General features: G+C 42.1%; 1 protein-coding gene across 1 annotated transcript in view; it reads right to left on the reverse strand.

Annotated features, from left to right (window-relative positions):
- Positions 1-2,717: 2,717 nt before the first annotated feature.
- The window catches only part of usp43a (ubiquitin specific peptidase 43a), a 76,796-nt gene continuing 66,463 nt past the window's right edge, over positions 2,718-13,050 (reverse strand). Inside the window, exons 14-16 of the mRNA XM_040187101.2 lie at positions 12,533-12,691; positions 8,539-8,700; positions 2,718-8,438 (exon numbers count right to left, since the gene is read on the reverse strand). Coding sequence (XP_040043035.2) covers positions 7,297-8,438; positions 8,539-8,700; positions 12,533-12,691 — 1,463 coding nt within the window. The 3' untranslated portion in view covers positions 2,718-7,296. The remainder of the gene's footprint in view (positions 8,439-8,538; positions 8,701-12,532; positions 12,692-13,050) is intronic.

Below are 13,050 nucleotides of genomic sequence, written 5' to 3' on the forward strand. Positions count from 1 at the left end.
GCAGCCATGGGAAATGGTTTCTATAATGGCTTATGAATCTTCCCAAAGCCAGACTAGATCTAATCTAGTTTTGAAAGTTTGATCAATTATTATAATAATCCACACACAAAACCGTTACATTCTATGTCCCCACTACAGTACTTTCTAGTGCAAATTTCCACATTGACTGATCAGTCTCAGAATGTGCCAAAAGACGGTTATCGGTTAAAAGCTTAGTTTAAAGATTCTTAACACAAGCTCTTAAATACGCTAAATGCGACCTTTACAAGCTGGGATGGACGGTTTGAGGAAGTGAATGCAGTAAGTAGTTTAAGTGGTGGATGAGCTGGTAGTAAGAAGACAGCCAATTATGCTCAGAAAAATATCCAATCGTTTTAAACAAAGGTCTGCACTGTTCTGCGAGCTTGTATCCATGACGACTGGTATTCATTATATAGGTCAACATTGCCGAATCTCATCGTTCACGTGAATGTAGATGACATGGTTACATGCAAGAAGCTGCCAAGTTGCAAAGTATCTTTGTTCGTATGTAAAATGTCTATAGAGTATTAAATCTAAGTCTAATACACAGTAAAACAGATACTCCCAAAAAATGTCAACCAGCTCAGTTCACTAGAATAATGACATTTTTTCAGAAAACCAATTATTTACAAAATTATAATAATAACACACCTGAGCCCCATTAATAAAAAACCTGAGCATCACAAGTCATTTGGTGGCATCACCTTCTTTTTGCTTAATGAATCGTGTTATTTATAGGGTACACAGTGTCTGTGACATTTCAGTCTAGACAAAAGCAAAGGATCAAACAACTGACCTACAAGCATTCCTATTAATAAAGCGTGGAGGTAGCAAAAATCAAATCCCACATCCGGAAAAAAAAAAGAATCTATAACTTACTGAGGAATAAGATACAAGAGAACTTCCACTCCTCATCCATTCATCTCTCAGAGTTGCTCAACCGTGTTACAGGAATGCTTATGGGCATATCTAGTGACCCGGAGGTGTCGGAGCTACCGGAAGAGTGCTATGTTCTCAAATATCTGCCAAACCAGCCTTGTAAGGTTTGAAAAAATCTATCCGGTAGAGACGTTAAGGAGTACATGTGAAAAAGTAGTTCCGGTGTAGGTAGCAGCACGTACCATTGAAATCTAGTTCCCAGGGAGTGCTCACACCAATCTAACACCACTATGGGGCCTGTTTCAAATTCTACACTCAGAGAGCTGGTTTCATGATGTGTTTTAATTCATTAATTTATCAGTCGATGGCGGTGTCCTGAGAATATGATAGAAGGACTCTGTGATCTTATTTCTTTTCAGATATAGATATATAGCTAAACAGCGAGAGCAGATGAGCAGGACGCAGAGGCACTGCAGGAAACTTTGATACTTGCCTGTATCCCCCTCAAAGACTCCATCCGCCTACCTCATCGCCTCCATCCCGCCCGCCAGCCATATTCTCTCAGCCACTGTTCTACAAATGCAGAGAACTGTGAAACACGGCATCAGGAGAATTTTCAGGTGAATCTGTGAGTTAAGAAGGAGGATAACGCTGCAAACACGGCAAACGTTCATTGTGAGTCAATACCAGCACGCGCTCTAGATGTTCAGGTATCAGAGGGAACGCTTCTTGTCATCTCTCTGTTGCAGCTGCTTCTCACTGACCTTAAAAGGGACTGAAGCATAAACAGAGGGGCTCATGGACACTCAGAGACAACTAGAAAACAGAAACCCCACTCCGCCCCCCCCCCCCGGACACCAACAAATAATGATAAACAGCAGCTTTTGATCACAAAGTAAAATTAACTCCGAAAGGAAATTGAAAAAAGCGAAAAAAGCAGGGCCGTTTGTTGAAATCACCAGTATGTCTCAAGCAGTAAATTGATTCAGGTCTGACTGCGTCTCCTCTCAACCGTTGAGCTGAGATGACAGACTGTCATGCTGTGTCTTATGAGTGTATTACGTTCCACCTTCTACATCCTGGTTCTTGCATGTGGCTTCTCGGCCAAACACAGAAGCAGAGTAAATTTAATGTAAGCGGTTAATATTTTTATTTTAACTAATTAATTAACCCACTTAACTGTTTCGGTTCCCTGTCACAGGTCTCGTCAAGTTGTTTAACTGAAGAACATCCACCTCACACTGCCTGTTCAGCATTACACAGCAGACAGACACCGTAGAGAGCCTGGGGGAGCATTTAGAAGCTAAAGGGACAGACATCTTCTCCTGGAGTTGGTGGAGGACAAAAGCAGACAAAACAACTGCAGCAAATGACAAGATGTCAGCAGCCAAAAATCCCAAAATCAAGTCTTCAAAAGGGCTGTCCACGAATACTGAGGGACATCCTCTGACTAGGCCAAATTATTGTACACAGTCAATGACAGAAACATGACCCAATTTAAATGCTATATGGTTTAGAAATGGTTGGCTTTTGTAGATAAGCAACGTTGCCACTGCCACGTTTGCCAAGAAGACGATACGTCAACATGATTACATAAACTCAACATCTTGAACATTTTGTTGTTCTTCCACTTCTTTGTCCACTGCTATTTTTTTCTCCTTTTTAATTCATACTGCGCTGTGTTACCCGTTAGCTGTGAGATGCTAACCATGTTGAGAGCGAGTTAGAGAAAACACAAATGCTACCAATTTGGGATTTTGCACCTTTCATTAAAATTCAGAATCGAGCATCTAAACGGAATTGACTGCAGGCCATAGTCATAAATAAAACATTTTTATTTGTTGTATTGAAAAATAAAACAATGTCCCATCAATATTTCTGTACCGTTGTTTTACATTAAAAGCATATAGATACACCCTTATGCAAAACATATGATACTTGTGAGTTCAGTTGCCAACCCAGTTGCCAGATTTTTTTTGGCATTGTAGTTTTTTGAAGCAGTTTCGTTGAATATTAAATGTTTTTGCTTTCGGTTAGTGGGTGACTTTCACCGTGGAGACACTGTTTGTGTCATGCGCGACTCCAAAGCCGACAGCGCTTTTAAAAATAATTCTGTTCCATAATAAAAGTCAGCTAAAGATGTTTGTCATCATTAAACTTTGTTACGTAATTATTTAGACCCCCAAAATGATTTTCTTTTCTTTTTTTCTAACCTTCACCAAGTAGTTCTGATAACGATTGTCAACGTTTGCATTTTCATGAAACGTATCTATGGAACATTTTTACAGTACATCTTTAAAGAAACATATGTCAAATAAACCGCTAGCGACTGGGTTGTAGTTAAATACCGTAGCATCTTGTTCATAATCACTACACCCCATAGGTCTGTGTGTGTCCATGAATATATACAGATTTCTTTTGATAAAATGTAGAAAAATTGCATATACAAAACATCTTCAACTAAGATTTCACAAAAAAACACAGGTGTGCTCAGTTTGGCAGAGTAAACATTGTGTGTATGTGGCCACATGTGGATTGAGACATGCAAAGTTGAAACTTAATACATTTACAACGCAATACAGACTTTAGGTCGATATATTCTGATCTAATGCTTCATTTGAGTCAGTAAAGCGACTGAAAACATACATTTTGCGGGGTATAAACATTTTTAAAAACACGTTTTGATTGTAGCCATTATAACAAGAAGGTGGCCTTAGGTATATAAGTTGAACCAACTATTTCAAAATCAGTTTTTAGATCTCTGTCAAATGTCTCTTTGCTACAGTACACAATTTCTCAAACACTAAGCTGCACTACATTTCAGCGTGGGCATCAGAACTGAAAAGATTCTAAACAGCTCCACTACTTTTGCAACCAGTGTGAAAGTGGACAGCCAATGTAAATCCAACTATATGGTTTGGAAAAATCATAAAAGAGGACGGGGAAATAGCAGCAGCAGCAGCCGATCCCATTCAACGTTTCAAGGTCCAAAACTCTACTTCAACTTCAATTTCATGTGTAGGCTACTCAAGAAAAGCTGCCGTTGCCGACTGCATGAACTCACTCAGTTTTATAAACAGCACTTCAAGTTTGTGCAAAGGTTTAATGGTTTCTCTGCTCCTCTGCAAACAGAGTTAAAGTGCATGACCTTTAAAACTGATAATGCCACCCGTGCAATTTCGTGGAAATTGCAGCAATCCTTTTAAAACACCAATATATATCCTACTGTAATTTCATAATTCCTATGTAATGAAGCTGGAGCTACCATGTGAACCTGCTATGTGAAGCTGGAGCTGCTCTGTCTCAAAGCCAGAAACCAGAGAAGCAATGCGGTGGATTCTTTAAAGATCTACAGCGAGCTACGTAATCGATAACGTTACTGAGCAACCGCCTGCTGGAAGTGTGAATGGAAATGGTGGAAATCTCAAAATGAAACATGTTTATTGAAACCCTAAGTGGTAAAGGGGTTGCGCACACCTCACATGAAAAATATTAATAGAAGAGTGGTGTATTTTCCATTTGTAGAGAACTAGCCAACTGTCGGCTAGCTAGCTAGCTACATTAGAACTTGTTTGAGTGTTAGCACTCCCCTGCTGGTTACTGCCAAACCTCACATAGCCAGCTCACTACTTGTCGGACGTTGGTTTTGTTTGTATGAAAATAAATCCCCAATATACAGTGTTTGCAATTTAATCGTAACAAATAAAGAAATAACAGCCTTTGCTCTGAGCAACCTGCCACTTGGTTTCAATTGGAATGTCTGTTTTACTCATATTCCACTTATTAAAATATAGTGCTGTAGTGTTTGGAGTGAGGATACCTGATTATGTTTCTTTTTTACTGGCTTAGACCGAAGGTACAACATCTACTCACAGTGTACAACAACGTTGTTCAGGAACAATGTTTCATGTTCAAATGAGTTAATGGAGATTTTTTAGGCTGATATGCATTTGATAACTGAATTAAAAAACCATCACCTCCTCATATTCATGTTAGTACTTAATACTGGAATTATTGAAGCTTGATAAATCGTGTTGGTTTCCAGGGTTAAGTATACATCCTAGTTATACACATTACAAAAGGCTGTTGTTGTGTTTGGGGGGTTTACCAGTTTTCAATGCGTTTTGTCGTTCTTTAATGCTTCACTGCGTATATATATATCAATATCAATGAGCGTTTACATACGTGTAGAGCCTGACAAGGCATTGTGGGACTTTTCTGTGCACATACATCATCGAAAATAAACCACTGCAGCCGCAAAAGAGGTGTCCAGCCGGCCTGTTAAAGCGTATTACCGCGCCACGGCAGACAAGCAACCAGGAAGTCAAAGATTTTAATAAATGGAGTCCCTGATGACATCCAGGCTGGGAAAATTAAATCAACGCTCTGCTTTCTTCCACCAGCCGGATACTAAGGATGCGCTTCACTCCCAGCGGTGATTCCCATAACAGCTGTACAGCAGCCAAAAGTGTAATTTCACTGACTTTAGCAAACATACCATACCAATTAAATATGAATCACATTGATAAAGGGAAAAAAGATAGCAAGGAATTAACCAATCATAAAATGGATTACATTGAATACAAAAATAATAATAATATATGCTTGAACACTTTGTTTGTGGCACAGACATGAAGCAGTATTTAGGATTGTTTATGACTGTTGTCATTGAGGTTTAAATGCCATATGTGCTTGGTTTATACGTTAGCTGATATGAGACATGAGTTGAATATCTTCTTTTACCTTAACTACAGTGTAATCATTTGTACTAAATGTCCAACCTCATGTCGGATGACTTTACTTAAGTATCCCGAAACCGCTGCTAACTGTAGCCGCCGTTAGCTCGTTTAGACGTGCAGCTTGCAGTCCAATGATCGGATTCTGGTATTATAACATTTAATCAGTCTGATGTACTGCATTGTTAACACATTAAGCTGAATAGACATTCATGATATAGTGTTTATGATGCCACGTCATTGAGACATCTCACACAATTTCAACGTTGCATTTAAAATGTCGAACAATTTGAATTTGAATTGTCATGAACACTCATAAATACTCCTTTGTATTCTTGACTGGGTCATAATGCACCAAACAAAATGTGACAAAAAAGAAGTGAACTAAAAAATGCATTAGTGTTTTCTTGTTATGATACCATCATTGAGACGCACGATCAGAGCCAAATAGACAAAAACAATCTCCACTCAGTTTAAATCCTTCAAGCAGGTGTAAACACAGACACACAGGGATCTTCTTGGCACTTGTCTCATCAAGTGTTGACAGCTGATTAGTGCTAGTTATCTTACAGCACATTAAATGCATACATCAAAACCAAATACATTTATCAATGCGGATAACTTTATTCCATGTTTCAAAACTTCTTTGGATTTGATTGTTCAGAGTGTGGCTCAATTGAGGGAAAACATCTATTATGTAGATTGTAGTATTTTTCTCCCTGATACTTTCCATTTGGTCACCAGATGTCGGATCCCACTGACAAAGTGGCTTCAATCAAACGTGTGTCGCCTCCAGCTGACACAAACTGTTCCCTAACAGGGCTCCCGCCGAAAAAAACAAATGCATTCAGTCTCATCAATAGATGTTACATGAAGGATATACAAAGTTTTCTAATGGTGGAAACTGCATTGAGCGGACAGATAAAAGGTATACTGCTCCTGGTGGGACATCTAAGCCAACTGATGATTAAGAGAAGCGGGTCAGCGTCTCCACAGAATAACCCTCCCACACGGTGAGTTATTACAGTTAGAGGTCTTGGTCTGACCACCAAAACACCATTAACTGGAGTCCGGGTCACACAGGGACAAGTCAGTGCTTCAGCAACACACAAACAAACAGACAGGATTAAAGATGAATAACTGATTTAAAACGAAAACGGCAGCCTCAAAGTGAGACCCCTAATCAAGTTGGCACATCATTTCCTCTGACTGAATAAAATGAGTGTGTCGTGCCAGTGAGTGGACAACCACGGGAGTTCCAAACGGAGAGATGGATTCCAGCACACTAGACAAATAATAATGAGCACAGATAAGGTGGTGTGTGTGTGTGTGTGTGTGTGTGTGTGTAATATCGTGCTTCCAGTGCTAAACAGACAAACTCATCGGTCTAAACTGCATATTATTTTCTCAGGCACTTGTTTTAAGTCAGAAACCCACTGCTGATTGTATCCCAGAATTACAGGACCCGTCATTTGCTAAGTGACTCTCAACTCCGAGGCGCGGGGCCACTTCGAGCCACTTCATGTTCTGGAGACAAGAGAGGCCCGCCGCTGGGAACCGAGGCTCTATTGATCTCAGAGATTGGACGTAATTTACTTGACGACAGATTAAAAAGAAAAAGGCTCTGTGTGCTCGTGCGGTTCTATGGAGCGTCTCCGCGTCAGAAGCTGGACTCGGGAACCGTCCTCTTGCGTCCCAGCGAGGCCGTGCTGTAACGGGTCCTCTGCAGGGTGCCGTAAGACGGTTTGTCTGCCGTCAGGCTGCGCGGCGGCCGCGCCGACATCCCGTTGCGGTGCAGAGACGCCGTCCTGCGCATGCCCTGCTCCTCTTTGGTGGGGATGTTGGAGGAGCTCTGGGAGCGCTTGATGTCCGCCGTGTTTCGTGCCGCCTTCCCGTCTGCCAGCACATTGCCCGCATTGCCCGCGCCGTTGGACTTGCTTCTTTCCACCCGGGTTCCCCCTCCTGCGGCTCCGTTGGACAACGGAAGCCTAGATAGGGTCCTCCTGCCTCCGTCCTCTCCTTCTCCCTTCCTTGAGTCGACCTCCTTGGACTTCCCCACTTCTTTATCCTTCTTCAGGAAGTTACCTTTAAAGAAGGAGAGCAGTCCCTCATTGTTCTTGGGCGCTTCTCCTTTCCTTCCCTCAAACGCACTGTGGTGTTCCCTATCAGCCCTGTCCCCATTTTGTCTTCTTAGGGTCCCATCAAGGAGGCTAGGGGTGCTGTGGCTGGGCTGGACTCCGGCACCGGAACTCCTTTTTGCCTCCGTGGTGTCCTGGGAGGTTTTGGAGGAGCTTTGCCTCCTTGCATCCTTCCTGCTGCTCAAGGTGTTACTAGCAGAGCTACTGCTCATCTCACCTCTGGTTTGACTGTCCTTTCTGTGCCTCAAGCTGGCTGTCTTATCGGATGCTTTCCTCTGGCCCTCCGGGACCTGAGGAGACTCAGGCGGCAGCTGGTTCCCCCCCTTATTAATACAACTTAAGCTCCCAACGCTGGCAGATCGGACGTTGGCTGAAGCCCGGGCCCCGGCAGGTTCCTTTTCCCTGCGCGGTTCGCTCATCAATGTTGCTATCGGATCCTTCGTGCATCGGGGCCGCCGGCCGGACTCCAAGTACTGCACTAGCTCCACCGGGGCGGGATCTTGGACCGACAGAGGAACCGGGTCGGGTTTCCGCCTGTCCTTTGAACCAAAGGACCAGCGCAGGGGAAACACTTTGCTCAGGGTCTCCTTGGTCTTGCTGGGGGCTCTCATGCTCACGCTGCGTCCCTGAAGACCCCTGATAAAGGTTCTGCTCTCAAAAAACCCTGTAAGACACGTAGAAATGTGACATATTTGCACAGCATTCATCTGTAAAGAAGCAACGAACAAGACTCCAAAGCTATCAGGGCGTTCACTGACACTCACCTCTTTCCTCTTTGGAACCGTTTTCAAGGAAGACCGGAGACTCAGGCGAGTCAGGTAAGGACGATGGGCAGGTGGTGGAGAATCGAGAGACCAGACTGCCTCGCTTGCTGTCCCCCGTCAGCCGGATGAGCCAGTGGTCGGACATCGACGAACTGGTGGATCCTGTGCGACGAGAGGAGGAATACAAAGTAGACATTTCTGCACTTTAGCAATGGCTTTATTTTTTCAGCCCCTGGAGAATTCCACTTTTGTTATTAACTAAAAGATGACAGCATGCCAGAGTATCTTATATCAAACTAAAGCTTGCTGTTTGTGAAAAGGTTAACAGTTGTAGTGGAAGGAGACGGGGGGATCCTTACTTTCCATTTGGGGTTGGGTTAAATGAGGAGTTGTCTTGCATAGCGCCGTGTCAGAGCTGCCTTCATATATTATCATAATGTTATAAAGGAAAGATCTAGTCAACCGAACAACGGTTTTTGGACACATTTACCCAGATATTAGCAACCGCCTATTTTAAGAGAAGCAAGAGTTTCAAGAGCTCGTTAGAGAAAATTTTATTTTCTGGAAACCAGTGTTAAAACAAGCTTGTGTATACCTTATTTAGGGAAATGGACCTGGAACTGCAAAAAGAAGAGGCCTTTTTAGCCCCTATTCTTCTTGCATCTGGTGGTCTCCCATCACGATTACAGAAACAAATATAATCACACAGGACACAGAAGGTACATCGCATGTGCAAACTGTGAATAACGGCACCAACAACGTTATTTTCTTCAGGGTTTTTTTTCAAGAGAAAGGTAATTGAAGCCCTGGCTCCGGGCCAAATATGCATATACTTGATACGGACTACGGCCGAGGCTCAATGCGTGACACTTGAGAGTCCTGCATTATTGTTGGTCAGCTGTTGATGCAATTATAATCAGACCCCCTCCCCCCCCCACCTCCCCCTTAAAAAAAGTCTTCGGATCAGCACGATTCACACAAGTCACCCAAACTGATGTGAAAAAAGCGAGAGACGGCGTAAAGCGCGCTGTTTCACCTACAAAAAACACTAACAATGCAAGTAGGGAGAGTCAGATGGTGGAAGATCCCCTCAAGACTTTAGAGCATTGGAGGCTCGCCGTTGCATGTCTTATTGTCAATTATTTATGTCTGGGAATCACTTCCTCAGAAGTATGGTTGTAATAGAGGAGGAAATGAATGGTGAACACAATACCTGACCACTGAAATGAGCACAACACAAATGACTTCAGTCACATGGTTAGCACAGTACTTGCACATAGTAAGCAACAGCCTTATCTTGAGAAAGAATTCGGAAAAGTGTATTTCTTCGGTAATATCATTACGAAAATGTGAGTCGCTTTTAGCTTCGCTACTTATACAAATTAAAAATGGTTGATCTAATCTTAAAGCAATTTATTGTGTATCCGTGGACGTGGCTCTGTAGCACAAAATAAATAGTATTTCAGACCCTTTTCCATTAAAGTTTTTGCTGTAGGAAATAAATTTGTTTATTAAATAGCCATCAAAATGGTGCATTCATCTGAAAGTCTAATCCACATTATTTAAAGCATCAGTACACTTCACATCAGGGATACTGTAAATGTGTTTTAAAGTGGACAGACGGAACAATGGAAAGTACATTGTGTCAAAAGAAATGTGTGCAATGTCAAACAGCAGTGAAACATTATTTCTGACATGTACTGTATAGTGGAAGGAAAAGCCCACTTCATACCGGATAAACTGTGTCCTTGGTTATTCCCCGTCTGCCTTTTTATCCGCTGGTTGAATGCATTCTTTTTTGTTGATACAGAAGACAAATGACTAAGAACCTTCTGTTTCATTTTTACATTTTTACAGTAGCTGCTTTCAATATTGTACGTGCCCTGTGGAGCAGACGCGTACGGACCTTTTAGGGCTGACGTCACGATGGAGTCAAACACGAATCCCTCGGCGTGGTGGGCTAAGGTTACACCTCTGAAATGTCATCTTGAGACATTCGAGACTCTAGAAAGCCACAATATTGGCAAATAATTGCATAACATGTTGAAGATCGAATGCTACTAGTGAGCTTCTGCTAACCTCCTCGGTTGTCTTCTCTGCTGCATAACTATGCGGAGGATGGAGACATTTATTTTTCTGCTTCCGCTTCAATGATGAGATTCTAGATCCAAAAGACATTTGTCTTCTATAAGCAGGACCTCACATAGGCAGGATTTATGTGGCCCGCCCAACAGCAGGATTTACTTTTTAAAGAAAAAAATAAGGGCCATAATTGGTTCAGAAATGAGTTCGGAGTTTGCATCATAATTTAGCCATGCGCATACATAAATTATAATCCAATTGCGGTTTATATTTTTTTTCTAAAAAGTAAACCCACTGTCGGGTGAGCAAAACATTTGGGCTGCTGGTCCAAAGGAAAAACTCTTCATGTCAATCTCTGATTATGGATTCCAAGAGTGTCTGCATCTTTCACAAAACTCCCCAGTAAGTAGTTACGAATTCAGAATGAGTCATGGAAAAGAGGGCACTGACTGTTCACAGCGAGCCTTTAGAACGCAGAGACGGACGTGGTTGACTGCTGATGCCTTTGCGTTGACGCCTCTCCGACGTGCTCAGTCCGCATCTACTACTTTGGCATGGAATAAATAAATAGGTCTTTACCGTGAAAGAAGAAATGGAAAACAAGATATTTGATATCTTTCATGCAACTTGTTTTATTTTAATGAGGGAAGTTTACTTTAGACCGAATAATCTGTGAGACATGAAAACATTTCACTCAGACAATTTGTGTTTGAAACGGTGAAATAAAAGGCACAATACAGTTGAGCTCCTCCACCGTGAGGTGATTATACTACGTTCTGAAGTGGTTCGCAACCGTAGGCATGCTCACCAGGGATAGTGTTTCTTCTTTTAAGGTTAAATCTGGGAAATTGAGATCATGCTGCGGATTTAAGTAAGGACACTTGGTTTTATATTGACTGCTCTTGAGAAAGGCTGAGAAGGCCATTAGCAGAATTGCTCCAAACATTAGAGCGATCCAAAGGGAATAACAACCTTGCGTTTACCTTGATACAAAAAGTGAGGCAGATGTGCTTCTATAGTCCTGTGGATGCATAACTCCAGCCAATCCAAAGACGGGGTTTGTAACCAATTACCCCCTTACTGTCAAAAAGAACAACAGCGAGCGCACAGAAAACACCTTCGAGCGCGAGCTTAACCTTGCGAGCAAGCAAGTTCACGTTCGATGTTTGATGTTTGATTTATGCTCGCATCAACCTGATTTGCACTCTCAAATTTTGACAGTGATTTGCCGTCATAAATGGCCTATAATATGCAGTATGTCATAGGAGGCGTGTAGCCTGCAATCAGCCACAGACAGTCACAAATGCATGCAGAGCCGAACAGCACTAAATAAGGGATCTGAGGAGATATCGGGTGGAGGCATCACAAAAATAAAAAATGAATTCAAGAAAAAGGTTTTTGACTTAAAGCTATTCAACTATTGACCATTTTGGACAATTATGTATATTATTATTTTTAACTATGACCAAAAAACTTTGGGACATACTAAGCTAAATAATTCTTTTACTATTTTTTTATCCTGAATAATTCACTCTTCTGGAAATATTTGCCTTGTAAAATAATATACTATTCACCCACAAATTTAAATGATGACAAACAGTTCACTTATTATTTTACAAAACAATTTAGCAGAGAAGCAAAACCTTGAACCCTTATTTCACATCAAAAAGATATGGTTGCGAGGTTCAGAGTGGCATGACATTTAAAGCATCTGCTACGTCCAAACCCTGCACTTAATCATCTGCACATAATCATCCAGCAGAGAACAAGGAAAAAGGCTCTAATACGCCTGTAAGAAATGGTGAAATCGTCTGATTTATTAGACAGTTTTAATCAGAATCTTTCACACAGCTCTCTCCTCACGGAATATACGAGCAGCGCGGTTCACTGTGGACACAAGTTCATATCATACCTCTGACGGAGCAACTGGCCGACCACGGAGGAATGGTGTTGCGCCTCTGGTAGAAAAGGATGTAGGCTCCTCGGGTGCACACTTCCTCCTCGGGCACCAAGTCCACGCTGCTGTCGTCGTAGCTGTACCACTGTCCGTCCACGGAGTTCCGACAGTAAGCTGCATTAGCAAATGACATCGGTATAAACGCTATTGGTCAGAAAGGGGACTTGTTCAGTGCCAGCCTTGGGTGACTTTACATTGTGCAACACATCATACACAAGTAAACTCAACGTGTTTTATGTAAAACCGTGCAAAGAAAGTGGTCCAAACGTTTTATGGAGAGATTTTAGATACATAGTACCACATTAAACCGATGCAGACAGACGACACACAGAGAACAAACCCACGACAAATCTACGAGGTGCGATTTCAACCGCGCCATAAAAGACCCGGAGAAAGCAAGCGGTGACCTGTGGTTCATCATAAACCATCCCCGCCTATTACACACCTCGCCAGCGACTTCGATTTGTTACCTA

Source organism: Gasterosteus aculeatus, chromosome 9 (genome assembly GCF_964276395.1).
Source record: "Gasterosteus aculeatus chromosome 9, fGasAcu3.hap1.1, whole genome shotgun sequence".
Lineage (NCBI taxonomy): Eukaryota > Metazoa > Chordata > Actinopteri > Perciformes > Gasterosteidae > Gasterosteus > Gasterosteus aculeatus.